Below are 20,596 nucleotides of genomic sequence, written 5' to 3'. Positions count from 1 at the left end.
AGAGGAGAAGATGGTAGTAGGTGTAGGTGGTAGTGGAGGTGGTAGGTGGAGTGAGTGGTAGTGGAGGTGGTAGGTGGGTGGTAGTTTACATTTTACAATTTACATTTTACATTAACACTATCTCGTCTGTTTCAACGGATATTGGAAACAATGAATTGAGAGATGTCAACAAAGTTGCAGTTATGATGACTGAGGTTGAGAAAGAAGGTGAAAATTCGCAGGTCCAACAAGACCAAGGTCTCAAGGAAAAAGTGGTGGCCCTACAAGAACAACTTGAGAGAAGAGAACGGGAAATGGCTGCTATGTTGGAGCAAATGCAATGGTTGCAGGCTCAAACGACAGGAATAGGAAGTGCACCCAAACAAATGGCATAACTTGTTGTGGGGACATCCGTAGGCATACAAAGCACACTAGCCCTAGGGGGCAATGGTCCTTGTTACTTTGATCTAACCAGTGGTGGTATGCATCCAATGCTCATGGCCGTGATTGATGATATGGTGAGGAGACAGGTAAAGAAAGTCAAGGAAAAAGATGATGAGAACTTTCGAATAATTACAAAACCTTGTCCAGCATGGGTAGATGCTGTTCCATTCCCTTCTAGTTTTTCCCAACCAGATTTCAAAATGTTTGATAGAACAGGAGATCCAAGACGACATGTGGTTCATTTTCTTTCAAGATGCGGGCTAATAGCCCAGAATGAGGCCCTGTGCTTGTAGCTATTTGTCCAATCACTTGAAAGTTCTGCATTTACTTGGTATGTTAACCTTCCTGAGGGATTAATCCGAAATTGGGATTCCATGGTGAAGGAGTTTCTTAAACAGTTCTGCAACACACAAAGGCGAGTTGGAGTACTAGAACTGATTGAGACCAAGCAACGTGACAATGAGTCTGTTACAGTTACAGATTTCATTGCAAGATGGCGAGCTTTGACATTTGCCTGTCCTCAAAAGTTTACGTAATTAGAGTTAATTCGGATGTGTCTTAACAACTTCCGACATGAGCTCTCTATTGCTCAAACTTTTGAAAGATTCAACGATCTATGCACTAGAGCTCATGATATGGAGCTGCATCTAGCTAAACGAAGGAGGCTTAGGGTCGTTGAAAGGGTTAAGTCCTCGACTGCAACTATAATTGAAACCAGAAAGAAGGGTCCCGTTGTAGTAGGGGCTAAAAAGCCCAAGGAATTTAATAAGGTGACTATGAAAGAGAGGTTGGAGAAGAAATATTCTTTCACGGATGATCTGGTTGAGGACTTATTTGAAGATCTGTTGGAGCAAAAGTTAATTGCTCTCCTTGAGGTGAAAAGACCACATGAGGTAGGAAAAATGAACAATCCAAAGTATTGCCCCTACCATCGTTTGATTATCCATCCGATAAAATAGTGCTTTCTTCTAAAAGATAAAATTCAGGAACTTTTGGACTCTAAGATTATCAAGCTCCCTCCTCAAGAGAAAGCATCTGCTAACCCAATCACTATCGACAATGATAATGAAGGTGAATGAGTTGTTTATCAATCAAAAAGCATGAAGAAAAAACAAAATGCCATTGTGAAAGCTAGAAATGTGGTTGCTTCAACAACTTAAGGCCAAAAGTTTCCAAAAAAAAAAACCAAAAGTTTCTAGGAAACAAAAAAAAGCCAAAGTAAGTAAGAAAAAAGGAAAGAAAAACCCAAAGAAGGAAAAAGGGCAGAAATTGGTCCCTGATGAGCAGTTAGAGCAATGTCCCCTTGTCCCAGTCACATTGGAGGATTTTCTGCCTTCAAAATTTCAATATGTGTAGTTACAGACATACTTTGATAAAAGAAGGAAGGAAAAGTTTACTTTGGCCCCTTGCCTAACCATCATTGTTTTGAGTGATGACGAGGAAGATGAGGGTGAAGTTGGTTCAAAAGTTAGGGAAGAAGATTGCATTACATCTCCTATCTGTATACCTGACTCTCTAGAGTATACACCAGCTTCTCCAGAGTACACACCAGAAGCCTTTTTTCCAAAATATTCGCCAGTACCACCAATGTACTATCAAAGCACTCCAGAATATGTAAAGGGAACAGAACAAGGAGACACTGGGTGTAGGTCCGACTTTGAGCTTGTGAAAAAGGCAAAAAAACGACTGCACTTCAAGGATGATGAGGTGAATGACAGGTGTAAGTCAGATGATGAAGTATGGAAACATTCAAATAAACGAGCAAAGTCATTTTGAGTTTAGGATCCTAATGAAGATTGCGAACTTGACTTTTCTCCTGATGGTTCACCATACACATCCCCAGCCAGGACATACGATGGAAAAAGTGTATCAAGTGACAATTTTGACTTTCCTTGTAATGTCATCATTGTGGATGTAAACTTTAAAGAGCGAGAAATACATATCATTCGCAATCCAGGTGATGATGAGAAAGCAAAAATTGAAGCTAGAAGGGAAGTGGAACATCAGGCAAAAGTAACAGTCTCTTTGAAAGATGAGGGTTTTAAAGCCCATCAAAATTTGATTATTGAAAGAAATCAAATTCCGGACACCCTTTCCCTAATTGAGTCGAATGGGTTCAGTTCCCACGAGGATATGCAGTACCTCGTTTTCCTTTATATAATGGGACAGGTTGTCCAATGCGCCATATGGTTCGTTTCCTTGCACGATGTTGAAACACAGTAAAATGGCAAGCATTACTTCTATGACAATTTGTTCTTTCTTTGGAGGGGTGGGCAGCAGATTGGTACTTCAGCCTGCCACCTAATTCAATCCCAGATTGGGACACCATGGCTGATCGATTCTATAGGACATTTTATAAACTGTGGCCAATAGAAATCGAGATGTCAGAACATTTGGAGGACGAGGGTACATCTTCTCAATCATATGATTTCATAGAAGGCGCAATTGAGGAGAAAATTGAAACTACCCTTGATCTTCGAGAGATGGGCACTTATCGCCCAAGGGATTTGTTCCTTTCATGGGTAGAGCAAACACCATTTCTTGAAGGATACGAACTTTTGAATTTTGTCCTATATGAAGGGTATGGAAATCCTCAAAAACATATTAGGCTTTTTTTGAAACAGTGTGGGGAAACAGCTCAGAATCAAGCACTTTGTCTAAAACAATTCTCCCTTTATTTGGAGGGGATCGCCTTTGATTGGTATTGCTCCCTCGAAGGGGTCATAGTGTCTAGTTAGGAGGCCATAAAGAACGGTTTTGTAGAATCCCAATGCTTTTATAGGTGTGACTCCCGATACCTAAGAAATTGGAGAAGAATGCAGCTCCAGGAAGATGGAGAAATGACTGATGATGATGATCACCTTGCAACTAGACCAGTTAACATGGTCCAAATAAGTGAGGGAACAAAAGAAGTTGAGGTCAACGAAAAGGCGATTGCTGAAGTACGCTAGACTTACTTGACTTATCGGAGGAAATTACGAAATCCTCGGGACCCTCAAACGTCAGAAGTTCCACAGGTTTTGCTGGAGGAAGAGCAAATGAAATATGATGTACTAGCTCATCTAAAGAAAATTCCAGCATTGTTGAGCGTATATGATGCATTGAAAATGTCTCTAGAGCTTCAGAAGTCTTTAATATATGCCTTGTCCAAGCCAGAGGATTTCCACAAAGAAATTGAGAGTAGAAATCAAGAGAAGACAACTACATGCATGGCTATGGTAACCTTTGATGATAATGACATGTGTGCTGAAATGACATACCATAATTGGCCTTTGTTTATCACTGGGATTATCCATGATGTGAAAATTTCTCAAATTTTGGTTGATGGAGGATCTGCGGTAAACCTCCTGCCTCGGAGGGCCTTAAACTTATTAGGGGTTCAAATTTCACAAATTCGCCCAAGTTGTTTGGTCATTCAAGGATTTAATCAGAATGAATAATGCCCAATGGGGAAGATTGAATTGCGAACCAAGTTTGGGCATATTGAAGAAAGCACGGAGTTTTTGGTCATTGATGTAGACACCTCCTACAATGCTTTGCTTAGAAGACCATGGATGCGTAATCATTATGCAGTACCATCAATTTATCACCAATGTATCAAGTACCCGTTGCCTTCACCCAAAAAAGAGGGGACAATTGTGGCTGACAATGATCCATTTGGAAAAGCAGAGGCCTATTATGCTGATGCTCGCTTCTATTCAAAGACTTCACAAAGAAAGGGAAGAGATGTGAAAAAGTCTAAAGATACTCCGAATGTCAAAGACACTCTAGAGTCTACTACAGTTTCAACAAAAAGAACTTTTTGATATGTGCTACAGTCTGAAAGGAAACTGGAGGCAAAAGCTCTAGCCACAATAAATCCAATTTTGGATCTCAAGGGTGAGTTCACGTTCCCATTGAGGAGGACCAAATGCACCTATGTGGAGAAATATAACAAGATTGTGGTCCCTCCTAAAGGAAAAGGGTCGAAACCCATCATATTCTATTCACTTGGAGATGTTGAACAAAAAGTGAAAGTTGAACAAGCGCCAAAAGAAAACATCTCGAGTTTTGAGAAGCCTACCTTCAGTGCAGAAATTATACAAATGTTGGTAAAAGTTGGTTTAGATCCTGAAAAAATACCAGGAATAATGACACCCTTTGTCTTTGCATTAACACCTTTGCAGAGGCAGGCTATCTAGCAAGGCGATATTATCACCGCAAGGATAGAAGGGTTAGGCTATCGGGGGATGAGGAAAGATTTCCAATAAACATGACTATCACTCAAGATGTGTTGGAAGATGTTGACCAAGATGAAGCTCAACTTGCACCAACAGAATTTGAAGCTGGAGGCCAAGCTACTGTGGATGACCTTCGTGAGGTAAATCTGGGTGATGAAGGAGAAAACAAACCAACCTTCGTTAGTGCGACTTTAAAGGAAGAAGAAGCTCAGCAATATATTTCCTTCTTAAGGGAGTATCGCGATATATTCGCATGGAACTACAGTGAGATGCTTGGTTTTAATCTAGAGATTGCAGTCTATAAGTTAGCAATTCACCCTGAGAAATGGCCAGGTAAACAGCCTCAGAGGCAAACTCGACCAGAGCTTACAACCCAAATTGAAGCTGAAGTCAACAAGCTTATCAATGCAAGATTTATCAGGGAAGTCAAATATCTAACCTGGCTAGCAAGCATAGTGCCAGTCAAGAAAAAGAATGGTCAAATCAGGGTTTGCATTGATTTTCGTGGTCTCAATGAGGCTTGTCCTAAAGATGACTTTCCCTTGCCTATCACTGAACTTTTTGTAGATGCAACTATTGGGTATGAAACTTTGTTTTTTATGGATGGATACTCAGGATATAATCAAATCTGAATGGCACCAGAAGACGAGGAAATGACTACATTCAGGACTTCGAGAGGAGTCTTTTGCTATAAGGTAATGCCCTTTGGTTTGAAAAATGTTGGGGCCATGTATCAAAGGGCGATGACTGTAATTTTCGATAATATGCTCCATGATACCATTGAATGCTATGTTGATGATCTTGTCGTCAAGACAAAGGAAAAGGAAAACCATGTGGAAGATTTGAGAAGAATCTTCGAACGTTTGAGGAGATACAAACTCAAGATGAACCCACTAAAATGTGCATTTGGAGTTTCCTCAGGAAATTTTTTAGGGTTTGTGGTTCGAAACAAAGGGATCGAAATTGAACCTACCAAGATTGAAGCCATAGCTAAAATGCCTCCTCTGCGAAATTTAAGGGAATTGAAGGGGCTACAAGGGAGATTGGCCTATATCAGAAGATTTATTCCTAACTTGGCTAGTCGATGCTTGCCATTCTCAAGATTGATGAAAAAGGGTGTTCCATTTGAATGGAATCAACAGTGCCAAAATGCTTTTAATAGTATTAAGGAATATCTTTTTGTTAGAATTTACCATTCACACTCACCTACTACACTCCACTACTCACACTCACCTACTACACTCCACTACTCCTCACCTACTACCCAAACCCTCTCCTATATAATGCCACTCTGATTTGTAATACAAAATATCAATCAAGAACAATCAATCAATAATACATTGATTTTTAACATGGTATCAGAGCAGGTTTAGAACCTGATATTTTCGCTTTCCCGGCGGGCGGCAACCTCACCTTAGCTGCCCGCCGGACCTCCACCTAGTCTGCTAAATTTTTTCTACACATACCTTTAAATTTCCTTTCTTCAACCTGCTGAGTGCACAAACCACAGACAGCACACATACAATTCTCTCTCTCTGTGGTTTCATCAGAGCCCTTCATCAAACTCATCTTCAACTTGTTCACGTTCTCCGCCGCCGGCATCTTCGCCTTCACCCATATCTCACCGTGTGCTCCATCTGACTCTGCATGACCTGCTGAAATCCTGGAAAGTGCCCGTTCAATGAATGCAACAAGCTCAGAATGAGTACCACGCAGATGAGATATTTGTAAGATATGATTGCAATACTGTGGCCACTCAATCAAACGTCCACAAACTGTTCCAGAGCTTTGGTCCCAAACACAAACATTTTGGAATCTGCAGGTTTACGCAGTGAATCCAGAACACCTCGGAGGGCAATACTGATGCTTGATGAGAGAACCAAAGAGCCCTGTGCTTCTTTTTTCTTTTATTATTTAAAAACACCACTTAGTTGGTGAGCCCCTTTCACACCCCTGTTTTCCACTACCCACATACCTATCACCTTTTTTTAATAGTTCCACCTTTTTTCGTTTTTGTTGTTTTTATTTTTTTATACAACAACACACAGTGAGCCAGCCATAACATAATAATAATTCTCAATTGCCTCACATGGGCTTGTCTCCCCCCACCTTTCTTTATTTTATATATATATATATATATATATTTTTATATTATATTCCTCCACCAGCGTTGTTCTCATTTTTTTTTTCTCTCAGTGCTTAGTCCACCAACTCACTTCCCTCTTTTCTTTATTTCTTTTCAACACTTTTCCACGCACAGTGAGCCAGCCTTTTTCAAATAATTTTTCATTACATTTTTTTTTTCTTAAAAAAAAAAAAAAACAAAAAAAAACAAAAAAAAAAAAAAATTATAGATTTGCACAACACTTTGTTTTATTTATATTAGGGATCAACCCCGATCACAATTTTACCCCACAAAAAAAAAAAAAAAAAAAAAAAAAAAAAAAATACCAACAAACACACCCACACCCACAGTGGGATTTTTCTTCTCTACTCTGCTGCAGGTCTCTTCTTCTTGCCTCCGTCCTGGCCGGCCCTTGACGGTGTTGCCTCCGTGTTTTTCACGCCGCCGAACACGTTCACTCCCCCATACTCTTCCACTGCAGCATATGGCGGCCCTCCAAATCGGAACATCACGGTGGCCTTCCGCTTCAGCTCCTTATTTTCTGCCCTTAGCACGCTTATCTCTGCTCGCGCATCCTTATACATGCGTTGGAGCAGAGCCAGCTGGGAGTTTAAATGCTGTACCTCATTTGTCCTACTCTGCAGCCGGTTCGACAAGTTTGTGACCGCCGTCATGCTTTCCACACATGCCTTCAAAGTATACTGATTGGCCTCCACATCCGACTGCACTGCCATTCTTTGCTCCACAGACCGCATCGGAAAGTTCAACGGAGTAAACTCCGGGGCGCTTGGTTGAGGTTCCAGTGCCACCGCACCAGTTCTCTCTCTTGTTGACTCGTTGAGGTCGGGAAAGAGGGTGAGCAGCCCGCGGGAAGACGATGAAGCCATTTTCTAGGCAACAGAGTGTCACACAGTATCTCTCTCAGAACTCTTTCTCATAAAACAGAGTGTTACAGAATCTCTCTCAGAAATCTCTCTCAGACTATCGCTCTCAAGTTTTTCTCTGTCTCAGCCTCTGCCTTCGTCTTGGTTATATAGCCAAGGCAGCCACGCGCATCGCGCGCCTCTTGACGCCCGACAAACTGGCACGCCTTTTCATGGCACATCTTTTGATAAAGTGGGCACGCCTTTTGATGGCACGCATTTTGAAAAATTGGGCGCACCTTTTGAGGATGCGATTTTTTTTATGGGTCCGACAAGACTCTGTAAACTGTCCCGACATTGATTACGGTTAGCTCCTTTATGGGTCCGACAAGACTCTGTAAACTGTCCCGACATAGATTCCGGTTAGTTTCTACAAGGGTCCGACAAGACTCTGTAAACTGTCCCGACATTGATTCCGGTTAGTTTCTACAAGGGTCCGACAAGACTCCATAAACTGTCTTCTACAACGGTCCGACATGACCCCATAAACTGTCTTCTCCAACGGTCCGACATGACCCCATAAACTGTCTTCTACATCGGTCTGACACCGCCATCCAGTGTCCTCTACACCGTTATGACACCACCATCCAGTGTCCTCTACATGGTTATGACACCACCATACAGTGTCCTCTACAACGTTATGACACCACCATTCAGTGTCCTCTACCACGTTATGGCACCACCTTTCAGTGTCTTCACCAACGGTCTGACACGACCATACAGTGTCTCCTATCTTTATTTTTATTTTTATGTATTTTCTTGTTTTGTTCCTCTTTTCAAACTCAAGTTGGTTAGTTTCTATCCTCCTTGAGTTTGCGGGGGGCTGTTAGAATTTACCATTCACACTCACCTACTACACTCCACTACTCACACTCACCTACTACACTCCACTACTCCTCACCTACTACCCAAACCCTTTACCATTCACACTCACCTACTACACTCCACTACTCACACTCACCTACTACACTCCACTACTCCTCACCTACTACCCAAACCCTCTCCTATATAATGCCACTCTGATTTGTAATACAAAATATCAATCAAGAACAATCAATCAATAATACATTGATTTTTAACACTTTTGAAGCCTCCAGTACTCATGAGCCCAATAAAAGGGAAATCACTCTTGTTGTACATAACAGCCCTGGATGGTTCGTTAAGGGCACTGTTGGCACAACACAATGAGCATGGGAAAGAAAATGCCTTGTATTACTTGAGTCGTAATCTGGTTTGAGCAGAATTCAATTATTCTCCTATCGAAAAGGCATGTCTTGCTTTAGTGTTCGCTTTGCAAAAACTAAAGCACTTTGTCTTGGAACACGAAGTCGAGTTGATATCAAGAGCAGACCCCTTGAAATATATACTTTCAGGGAAAATTGCAAAGTGGGCTATAATTCTCCAACAATTCGCAATTGAATATGTTTCCCAAAGAGCTGTAAAGGGGCAGGCTCTAGCAGATTTTTTGGCAGCACATCCTATACTTGATGACTCACCTCTAGTAACTGATTTACCAGATGAAGAGGTTATGCAAGTAGAAATCCAGAAAGGATGGGAGATGTATTTCGATGGAGCTTCAAGGAGTCCAGATGGCAAAAAGCAAGAAAATCCTAAAAACAATAAAGCTCGAATTGAAATTGTATTTGTGATTCCAGACAATGTTATAATCACCCACTCTTTCGCCTTAAGTGAAAGATGCTCCAATAATGAGGCAGAATATGAAGCTGTAATTGCTGGATTAGAATTGGCATTACAAATTCCTATTAAAGAACTCTCAATTTATGAAGATCCAGAACTAGTGGTAAAGCAACTCTGTGGAGAATACATTGTTCAGAAAACAAGTCTCATCCCGTATCATGAAAGGGCTGATCAATTGCTTTCGCAATTCAGCAAAACACATACTTTCCATGTGAAGAGAAGAACAAATGCTCGAGCTGATTCACTAGCAAGTTTGGCTGCATCACTCACCTTACCAGATAGCAAAACAATTATTATTACAGTAGGTGAAAGAAGGGTGTTACAACCTTTTAAAGAAGTTTCTGACTTGGTTCTAATCTTAGTCGTCACCACGAAAGGAGAAAGTGAGGAGGATTGGCGGGAACCATTCATAGCTTACCTTCAACATGGTAGGCTACCTGAAGATAAAGTAAAAAGAATTGAAGTGAAACGTAGGGCTACCAAATTCGTCTTGTGGAAAGATGAGTTATACAAAAGGTCTTTGGATGGAATGTACATATGGTGTATAGCCAAGGAGCGTATTCAAGAGGTAATGCCAGAATTACATGCGGGTGTATGTGGGGCACACCAAAGTGGTCTTAAATTGCATATGCAGCTAAAACGGTTGGGATACTATTGGCCGACTATGATTGCAGATTGCATAGATTATGCTCAAAGATGCCAAGTCTATCAATTCCATGGGGACTTTCTTCACTAACCCCCAGAGCCTTTACATTTAACAACTTGTTCTTGGCCATTTGTAGCATGGGGTATGGACATTATTGGTCTTTTTGTACCTCCATCTTCAACAGGATATTGATACATCCTAGCTGATACTGACTATTTCTCAAAATGGGCAGAGGCCGTGGCTTTAAAGGATATAAAAAGCACAGTTGTCTCCGAGTTCATCTGAACCCATATCATTTACAAGTTCAGGATTCTAGAAAGTGTCATCATGGATAATGGACAGCCGTTCAGGAGTGATGCTTTAAACACGTTATTTGCCAAGTACAAAATCAAAAACAACTATTCATCAAGATATCATGCACCTGCCAATGGTTTGACAGAAGCTTTCAACAAGACATTGTGCAAAATTCTCAAGAAGATGATGGATAAGAACAAAAGAACTTGGCACAAAAAGTTACAAGAAGTTTTGTGGGCTTATCGAACTTCGCACAGAACTCCTACTCAAGCAACCCCTTATTCGTTGGTTTTTGGAGGAGAAGCAGTGTTACCACTTGAGGTTCAAATACCATCATTGCGAGTGGCGATACAAGAGTCCTTAACAGAAGATGAAAGTGGAAGAGTGAGGGAAGACAAATCCACTAAGCCAACTCGCCAAAAAAATCGGAAAGATACACATCATTAGGGATATTGTCTTTTCGTCGAAAACCACTAATCGAAGTTGGGGATTCGTCAATAAATGTGAAAGTCCAATGGTTAAACTTCTTGGATTGAAAAGAGCTGGCGTAAATGTTGAAAAGTCCACGAAACGCCTTGGATGTCTGGGACGAATATAAAACGTCGTTGGAGGGGGTGAACTCTTCATAAAACTCGCCACAGATGGGGAGGCCCCTAATACAATGAAGGTCTTATAAAGAGATCCCAAGTTCGCCGTACATGGTGTAGAAAGTGTTGGTGTCGGGTGACCACCGCTCTAAGAATCCTTTGAGCAAAGCGACATTCCTAGCATAAGCAAACTGGGATACATAGATTGCGGCATAAATCCCACACTTCTTCAAAATAGGGGCAAATGTGGAAAGAACGTCATTTAACTAAAAAATCCATATAGGGAATTGCAAATGGGTAGAGATGCCGCGGACATTAAAAGAATTATCCCACTTCAATTTTTCATGTTTCATTCTCTTCAAAAGAATATTAAATTCAGAACAGTCAAGGTCTTTAGAAAATGGGCGGAGGATTGAGACGAGGACTGAACTGATTGATTTGGAGTGCCCTTTCTCGAGAATCTCCCAGCAGTTTTGAATTCCTGTATTGACCAAGTCTTCGGAAGCCGTATGTAAAGGGATGTAAGGATCCAATTTGGTGGGTGACAATAAAGCGGTGATAGGTTTGTGCCAAATTATTTTCGGACCAGATTTATCCAATACATCCCTTTCGTCACGTCGAAGATATTCAAGTGTTTTTTCCATGCTGCCTTAAAAAAATAATAAAAAAAAAAGGTCAGTGAAGGCAAATATACAATAATAATGTCATAAGATAAAGAAATTGACGAAAGTCCCTTGCCAAGGAATCAAACCGTTGGGGTGATGGCCACATTCATTGCCAAGGAATCAAGCCGTTGGGGTGACGGACACAATCACTGCGAAGGATTCAAGCCGTTGGGGTGAAGGACACAATCACTACTAAGGATTCAGGTCGTTGGGGTGACGGACACAATCACTACCAAGGAATCAAGCCGTTAGGGTGAAGGACACAATCACTGTCAAAGATTCAAGCCGTTGGGGTGAAGGACACAATCACTGCCAACGATTCAAGCCATTGGGGTGAAGGACACATCCACTGCCAAGGATTTAAGTCAATTGGGGTGAAGAATACAATCACTGCCAAGGATTCAAGCCCTTGGGGTGAAAGGACACAATCACTGCCAAGGATTCAAGCCATTGGGGTGAAAGTACACAATCACTGCCAAGGATGCAAGCCATTGGGGTGAAGGGACACAATTACTGCCAAGGATTCAAGCCATTAAGGTGAAGGGACACAATTATTGCCAAGGATTCAAGCCATTGGGGTGAAGGTACACAATCACTGCCAAGAATTAAAGCCATTGGGGTGAACGGACACAATCACTGCCAAGGAGTCAAGATACTCATTGCCATTAGGCTGAAGGGGCAATGATACCTACAAACAAACTCTGACGCCTTGCGTGTCGCCTGGGAAAGAGGTAAAAATGCATTAAATAATTGCCAAAAATAAAAAAATAAAAATGCTTCGTTGTCGTGATTCGTAGAGTTAAAATTCACTTACACGAATCACGAGGGGGCATGCTTTGATTAGATTAGATTTCAAAAAAAAAAAAAAAAAAAAATTAAGCAAGGGGTTGAAAATTTGTAAGGGTTCAGCCAAAGAAGTCAAAGGGAAAGCAAACTGAAAGCAGACTCTTGTGTAACTTGGATCTTGTTTGTCATTAATTAATATCCACTGTTCCTCATTTGTTCAAGGATACAAGCATCAGGTTCCTTAGTCATATCGCAAAGACTTTGTTTACAGGTTGCTGAAAAAAAAAAGAAAAAAAAAAAGCAATGAACAGGTTGCTGTTGTAAAAAATTAAAAAAAAGACTGTTCTTGTTCATATTTGGGTTTAGCAAAAATCTGCTAAATAAATAAATAAATACATGCTATTACAAAAAAAATGGTATATCAAGGGTATATTAGATTTTTTTTCCTGCCATCATAAAAAAACAAGAAAAGCTTCTGTTTGGATTCATGGTTAGCAAAAAACATAGTAGCAGCAGCAGCAGAGAAGAGAGGAAAAAAAAAAAAAAGAAGAAGAAGGTGCTATGGATAAAAGACATATTGTATCCTTGGTGAACAACTTGATTGCCAATAAGAGAACTTGTTCTCTCTTGAAGAAAATAAATTTTATGCCTTAAAAAATGCAGATAGAAGTCCTGTAAGGCCAAGGGACGCTACTGCATGCAAAATTTATGAATCCATGAAGTTGGTATGGTTGTTTAAAAAAATAAAAATAAAAAAACTGTAGCTTCTAAACAGGGCCCGAGACTTTATTAGTAGCATGTTTCTTTTTTAAACAAAAAAGCTCTTTGCTCATGTTTACAAGGACGTTACTTGGGCTCATGATCTAGCAACAAAAATGCTTGCAGGACTTCAAAAAAGAAATATATATATAAGGCAGTAAACAGATCTTTACTGTGACAGACAGACTTAAAAATGGGGCAGCAGCTAAAAAGGGACTGCAGTTTTTTTTACATGGTTGTCTCTATTTCTAGAAGGGTCTTTGTTTGTTAGACTATTTGGATTTATGGTCTAGCAAAATGGGCTGTCTTTGTTTTAAACAAACAGGGCAGTAAACAGATTTTTACTGTGACAGACAGACTTAAAAAATGGGGCAGGGGGCTATAGTTATTTTTTTTTTTACATGGTTGTCTCGATTTCAAGAAGGGTCTTTGTTTGTTAGACTATTTGGGTTTATGGTCTAGCAAAATGGGCTGTCTTTGTTTTAAACAAAGAGGGTGACAGTTTTTTGCCATCATATAAAAAAGTCCGTTTGGTTTCATGACTGGCAGCAACCCCCCCCCCCCCCCCCCCCAAACAAAAAAAAGGTGAAAAGAAAGCAACAGATAGGTTCATATTATGATGAAAGCATAAGGGAAGCATACCTGATTAAAAGGAATTTGAAGGAATTCTTTTGTGCCTTCTTTAAAGTGTAAGGAGAACAGCTTCTGCTGGGAAAAGAAGAAAGACAATGTCCAGACAACTTCTGTTGGAAATAAGTTGGAAGGATGAAGACCTAATATGCACTACACAATTTGTAGAAGGAAAAAAAGAGGCTGCTGGAAAATTGTTGGAAACAAAAAATTCTGCTGGGAGAACAAAGTTGCAGGAGAAAAAATATCTATTGTCCACTTGCATGGATAGGTGTTATATAAAGCAAAAAATTCTTGTTTAAGAAGGGAGGTAGTGGTCCCCTAAAATACTTCAAAGAAGCAAGAGTTTAGGTATGATTTGAAACACTCCAAAGAAGCAAGAGTTTGTGTAGGATTAGAAATTTTACCAATGCAAATCCATCCTATACCATTAAGACAAACTCCTAATATATATATATATATATATTTGCTGGAAAAAAATCTGATCCTAAAAAATAAGTGGCAAGCTGGAGGCCCACAAAAGAAAAGGCCCAATAAAAAATGGTGGCCTAGAAAAGGAAAGGTCCATGATGGCCTAGAAAAATCCGTGATGGCCTAGGACAAAATTTGTTGTAAAAAAATAGTGGCAAGTTGGAGGCCCACAAAAGAAAAGGCCGAATTAAAAAATGGTGACCTAGAAAAGGAAAGGTCCATGATGGTCTAAAAAAATCCATGATGGCCTAGAAAAAAATATGCTGTAAAAAAAATGGTGGCAAGTTGGAGGCCCACAAAAGCAAAAGCCTAATTAAAAAATGGTGGCCTAGAAAAGAAAAGGTCTATGATGGTCTAGAAAAATCCATGATGGCCTAGAAAAAATTCTGTTGTAAAAAAAATGGTGGCAAGTTGGAGGCCTACAAAAGGAAAGGTCCAATTAAATCTTTAGACCTTACCCATGACCCGTATGAAAAAAAAAGTCCCTGAAAAGAGACCCATACCAAAAAAAAAAAGGCCCATGAAAAGGCCGAAGTCCATAAAAAAGGGGCCCATGCAACAAAAAATAATAAAAGGCCCATGGACTATAAGGAGCAATCAACCCATTTTTTTTTAAAAAAAATACAGAGCCTAAAAAGTTGCAGAAAGGGACTAAGGCCAAGAAATAATCCCATCCAAGACCTAAAGAGGATCTAGATAAAAGTGTCAATTTGTCGTGACTCGCACAATTAAGAAAATTCACTTGTGTAAGTCACGAGGGGGCATTTGTTGGCACATAAATTTCAACCATATTTATGTTTAAATTTCAAATACAGTCAATGACACGTATAGAGCCTATGATAGGAAGGTTGTAGGTAATCACTTCCTAAAAAGATCAATATGATCCGTTGAATTGCATAAATAAAACGATGTTGTATCTCAACGACGTTATTCAAGATGCTCAAGTGACACGTGGAGCCTACGAAAAATGGCACCTGTAGAGCCTACAGTAAGGACACCACACAGGATGAAACCTCAAAGATCAATCTGGTTAATTAGATATACGATTAATTATATAGCGCTATCATTCAAAATTCAAATAGCGCTATCATTCAATTTGAAATTCAAATTGGGGATGAGGCATTCTTATGACCTAGATGGCCCTCTATAAATATGAGGACCATCACACAAGATGGGGGATCAGAAAATCAAAAGTGAGAATATCAGAGAGAGAGAGAGAGAGAAAGAAATCAAGAGCTAGAAGACAAGAAGCCTAGAGAACTCAAGAAACTACGCTACAAACACAAAATGGGGATGAATAGATAAAGGGTTCCAAACCCAAGAATTGTACTTTGTATTCGAGGGTTCAAAACCTATAAAAATTTCAATAAAATATTTATTTTTCTTAAATTGTCTTATGTTATTTATTTTGTTCTTCATTAATCGGAGGTTTCATTTATATAAAATCTGTAATTAACGATCTAAAATACAGATCGAAAATAGGAACTTGCTATTCAAATAATTAACACTGCTTAGTCCAAAAAACTAAGCAGTGGACATTTGTAACATAAAATTTTGAAATGTGTTTCATGTTTTAAAATTTGTGTCTACAATGAGCGAAGCCCAAGTTGTGTTTGGGAGCAGCTCAGTTCTTTTGTCAGTTCTATTAAATTTGCCAACCATGTATTAAGCTTTTATGAGGCTTGTTTAATGGGTCAATGAGCTTGAACAATTTCATTAATGAGCGAAGCCCAAGTTGTTTGGGAGCAGCTCAGTTCTTTTAGCAGTTCTATTAAATTTGCCAACCATGCTCTGTAATTGAGCAGCTACAATAAACTTTTTAGATTTGTTATTAGTATGATCATCCAACTTTATCTCATGTAACAGGTATTTGAAAACCAAAATTAATTATCATTTCTTTGAGGTATAACTGTAGGTGAATGTGGAATGCATGCACACAACTGTGCTTTAAACAAGTACAAACAATTGTTAAAGACTAGATAGTATTTAAACATTTGTGTGTAAGTACTAAATCTTCTAAATTCTGACGACCTTCTGTCTGAGTGCAGAAGTGATGTTCTGCTGCGACACTTGGAGAGCCTACATGCTCGTGAATCTCTTGCTCGGATTGTTATTGATGAAGCTCATTGTGTAAGCCAATGGGGACATGATTTTAGACCAGACTACCAGGTTGTGGCTTTTTAACTATTTACTTCAGATATTAGATAGTGTATCTTTAAGTTGATGTTAACTATTTGCTATATTTGTCCAGGGTCTTGGTCTCTTGAAAAGGAAGTTTCCAAATACACCAGTTTTGGCTTTGACTGCGACTGCCACTGCTAGTGTCAAAGAAGATGTAGTGCAGGCTCTTGGTCTTGTCAACTGCATTGTTTTTCGGCAAAGTTTCAACCGGCCAAATCTATGGTAAGGGTTGAATTGAAGATGTGTCATTGCTGAAAGTTGAATTGACCTCCTTTTTGAACTTCGCAGGTATTCTGTTATTCCCAAGACAAAAAAATGCGTGGAAGACATCGATAATTTCATTAAAGAAAATCATTTTGATGAATGCGGGATCATTTATTGTCTCTCAAGAATGGACTGTGAAAAAGTTGCTGAAAAGTTACAGGTTCATTCTTTCTTATGATAGCTTTATTATTTTCTGTGAGGGAATGGTCTAATGCGCTTGCCAATTGGAAGATATAATAACATGGGCAATCTCCTATCCTCACTTTTTTTTTCCCTGTCTAGTTAATTGACTACTAAGTATATCAAAATTGACCCTTACCTATCATTTATGCTGTTGATGTCCTTGAGTTGGTTGTCAATTGAGATTTTCTTGATAATCTGTAATAGCGGACAGGAATTTCTTTAATTTTCAGGCCTTTTGGATCTTTGAAGTGGTAAGCATGGTTGTTGAGTTGAACAATGGAAACATGCAAGATACTTTCTGGGCATCTTTTAATGAACTCTAGACTGTGGTTCTTTTGTTGAAGTGCAATATGTGTTCCCATTTGTTAGTAGAATGGAAGAGTCGTACACAGTAGATTTGCTTGAAATCACAACCTTTTTCAGTAACGAGGAACTAGATTGATGAACTGTTCCCATTAGGAGCCTTATGTTCATCTCCTCTTCCACCAAATATGAATTACTAAACCTCCACAGTGACCTTGAGATACCTCACGTTAAATCATGTTATGTTCTTCTCTTTTCTTTGATTTGCATATCTAAGTAAAAGCTTGATCTTATATTGATATAAGTAATGATAGGTTAAGGATTCAGCAAGAGTGTAATGCTTGAATTTTTTTTGATTGCTTATGAGAAGTTATTCATTTTTTAGGAATGCGGACATAAAGCAGCTTTTTACCATGGGAGTATGGATCCTGCTCAACGTGCTTTTATTCAGAAGCAGTGGAGCAAGGATGAGATTAATATCATATGTGCAACTGTGGCATTTGGAATGGGTATAGTTGATTACAGCTGTTACCACCTTTATAAGCTATTATGGGTGTATAGTAACATATATATTTATATTTATATATATATTTCAGGTATCAACAAACCTGATGTTCGCTTTGTCATTCATCATTCTCTTCCTAAATCCATTGAAGGCTATCATCAGGTATTTATGAAAAGGGCATTGCTGTCTTCCTATTTTCTGATTCTGTTAATAACTTTTGACAGAGAAATACCATGGTGTAGGTAATAATAAAAATCGTTTTGATTTTTCTTCAATATTTAGGAATGTGGTCGTGCTGGTAGAGATGGTCAGCGTTCATCTTGTGTGTTGTATTACAGTTACAGTGATTATGTAAGTTACTTTGTTGTAACCAATCTTTCTATTGATTCTTGCTAAATTTTGAAATCGGTACGCTGCAATTGGACATTGGCTGTGGTTAACATTGAGATAATAAGTTTTTCCTTTTGCTTCTATCATTTTCTTCCTTATTTTGCCGCTTTACATTTCCACACTGCTTCCATTTTTCTGCAGATCAGAGTCAAGCATATGATTACTCAAGGAGCCGTGGAGCAAAGTCCATTGCCATCTGCGTATAAGCGTACAAATATGGATAATTCAGGAAGGTTACGGGAGACAAATACTGAAAATATTCGAAGAATGGTACTAGTCAAAAGCCTTTATTTTGTTGATGTCAACCTAGTTGATTATTTTAATTTGTTCAACTGAACTCTTCTCAGGTCAGTTACTGTGAAAATGATGTTGATTGTCGACGTCTGCTACAACTTATTCATTTTGGTGAAAAATTTAATTCTTCCCACTGCAAAAGAACATGTGACAATTGTTCCAAGAACAAAAGCTTTATTGAGAAGGATGTCACTGAGACTGCAAAGCAATTGGTTCGGAATTATATTATTTTCTTTGGTCAATTCTTTTTTTTTTAATTTTTAATTTTCCTGCTAGATATTGAAGAAGCAGTTATTAATATATCTTAGCCCTTGGATGGTTTTGTGTGACAGTTCTTTGCCTTTTGTATAATGCTTAGGTTGAAGTCGTGAAGTTAACACGGCAACAGTTCTCATCATCTCATATTGTGGAAGTCTACAGGGGCTCCTTAAGCCAATTTGTAAGTTCTATTACTTAAGAAGTATTTTCTTTGTTTTTCTTTTTTTTTGGGTTTATTTATTTATTATTTTTTTCACCCTTGTGTTTAGTTAACCGTATCAGATTTTGCCATTACTCTATACCTAGGTCAAGAAACACAAACATGAAACATTGAAGCTGCATGGAGCTGGAAAACATCTAGCCAAAGGTGAAGCCTCGCGTATATTGCACCATCTTGTTGTTGAGGATTTTCTTGTGGAGGATGTAAAGAAAAGTGATTTTTATGGATCTGTATCATCTATATTAAAGGTAAACGCATGTTATGGTTTTAATTCTTTTTATAATTGACCTTTCATGTTAAATAATTGCTATTGAAAGCAACAAATATTTGATCTTCTTTCCCCTTCTTTTTTTCTTGGTTAGTAGATATCTGAGAACTGCAGTTGTCATTAGAATTTTTTATCTTCAGGTTAATGAATCCAAGGCTTACAACCTCTGCGTTGGTGTTCAGAAAATAACATTAAGGTTTAGCCTTCACTCTGATTTATTTATTTATATTTTTTAAATTTTTGTCAGCATTGTCATTATTTTGCTGAAAGTAGTGATTTAACTCCTTGAATTCATGTTTTGATGAATTTTAAGTTGTGATTTATTAAAGATATTTCCTTACTGTTATGTCAGATACAGCATGTTAATTATTTGATGTCAGATGGACTTCATTTTCCGGAAGGCACTTTACATACATGTGTATAGTTGTGTACATATGTGAATTCTTAAGATTTTTTTGTATGTAGCCCTCTGTTTAGAGCTCCATTTGTGGCTGCCGGTTGTAGCTTCAAAACCATTTGCATTGAGCCCTGGCCTTCCACAACTAACGGGCTTAAATGTAGCTTGATTGTCTTTCCAAACAATCCATTATTTGGTCAACTGTCTTAAATTTAATTATGGTTTGAGTATAGGAGGTATACTGATGCCTATGCTAGCCTGTGGCAGATTTGTCATGTAAACTAGTTTCTTCTATCAATGTCTTATTTGGGTCTAGCTTGCAAACATCTACTGTGGAATCTAAAGACTCAAGTTTGGGAACATGCTAAAATAGCCAAAAAGTCAGTACCAAAAAGTCAACTCTTCTCTCTATTTTTCTGCACGTCTTTTTGTAAAAAGTTAAAAAACCCAATTAAAATAGCTAGTTCCCAAAACAACAATTTTTTTTTTTTTTTTTTTTTTTTTTTTTTTTTTTTTATAAAAAAAAGAAAAAAAAAAGGAGACAAAGTTGCTATAGAAGATAAGGATTGGGTGTTTGTGATGCTTTAACTCGTCTCAGTATTAACGTACACATCTCTTTTTTGTTGACAACCCATGTTATCATAGTTTGCTTGTTAAGTTCTTGTCACATTTAACATGGACCCTATGCGAGGTTCTTTCATTCATGCTGACTTAACTTTCTGCTCAAGTTATCTATGAATTTATTAGACTCTACAAATTATTGTAATTTCTTAAAAATTTAATGACCGCTTGTATTTTTGAATAGCTTGATATACATTATTGGATCCTAAATAGGATTCTAACATTTGATAATTTGATTTGGACCGTCATATTCTCGTGAATTGGCATCGTATGTGCTGTGGCGATGCGGAATCTATGGATCACTTGCTCATTCGTTGTCCTAATCGTTTGTGGATGCTTTCTTTTTTTTCTATTTTTGGTGTGTCATGGGTTCAACAAAGAGGGGTGTTTGAGGTTCTTTGGAGCTGGGATTGGGGGGGGGGGGAGTGTGTTGGGAAGTGCCATCGGATGGTTCGAGCGGAATCGGTGTATTTTTCAGGGGTGCC

The 20,596-nt window shown here is 38.7% G+C and overlaps 1 protein-coding gene and 2 long non-coding RNA genes across 5 annotated transcripts in view; 2 read left to right on the top strand and 1 right to left on the bottom strand.

Moving 5' to 3' along the window:
- The window catches only part of LOC114320669 (ATP-dependent DNA helicase Q-like 4A), a 45,324-nt gene that overhangs the window by 22,701 nt on the left and 2,027 nt on the right, over nucleotides 1-20,596 (top strand). For all 3 annotated transcript variants that reach the window (XM_028267727.2, XM_028267729.2, XM_028267730.2), the window contains exons 13-23: nucleotides 16,276-16,396; nucleotides 16,479-16,630; nucleotides 16,697-16,832; nucleotides 17,544-17,667; nucleotides 17,755-17,825; nucleotides 17,946-18,014; nucleotides 18,195-18,323; nucleotides 18,401-18,559; nucleotides 18,706-18,786; nucleotides 18,912-19,073; nucleotides 19,234-19,289. In XM_028267727.2, coding sequence (XP_028123528.2) covers nucleotides 16,276-16,396; nucleotides 16,479-16,630; nucleotides 16,697-16,832; nucleotides 17,544-17,667; nucleotides 17,755-17,825; nucleotides 17,946-18,014; nucleotides 18,195-18,323; nucleotides 18,401-18,559; nucleotides 18,706-18,786; nucleotides 18,912-19,073; nucleotides 19,234-19,289 — 1,260 coding nt within the window. The remainder of the gene's footprint in view (nucleotides 1-16,275; nucleotides 16,397-16,478; nucleotides 16,631-16,696; nucleotides 16,833-17,543; nucleotides 17,668-17,754; nucleotides 17,826-17,945; nucleotides 18,015-18,194; nucleotides 18,324-18,400; nucleotides 18,560-18,705; nucleotides 18,787-18,911; nucleotides 19,074-19,233; nucleotides 19,290-20,596) is intronic.
- On the top strand, nucleotides 6,236-6,633 carry LOC145820047 (uncharacterized). The gene is made up of 2 exons (XR_014360965.1): nucleotides 6,236-6,370; nucleotides 6,466-6,633. It is a non-coding gene; the product is annotated as an uncharacterized LOC145820047 (long non-coding RNA).
- On the bottom strand, nucleotides 8,200-8,773 carry LOC145820046 (uncharacterized). The gene is made up of 2 exons (XR_014360964.1): nucleotides 8,677-8,773; nucleotides 8,200-8,592 (listed from the first exon to the last, which is right to left on the bottom strand). It is a non-coding gene; the product is annotated as an uncharacterized LOC145820046 (long non-coding RNA).

The sequence above is a fragment of the Camellia sinensis genome, chromosome 2 (genome assembly GCF_055761805.1).
Source record: "Camellia sinensis isolate YWXY chromosome 2, ASM5576180v1, whole genome shotgun sequence".
Classification (NCBI taxonomy): Eukaryota; Viridiplantae; Streptophyta; class Magnoliopsida; order Ericales; family Theaceae; genus Camellia; species Camellia sinensis.
This window is presented reverse-complemented; position numbering and strand designations above follow the sequence as displayed.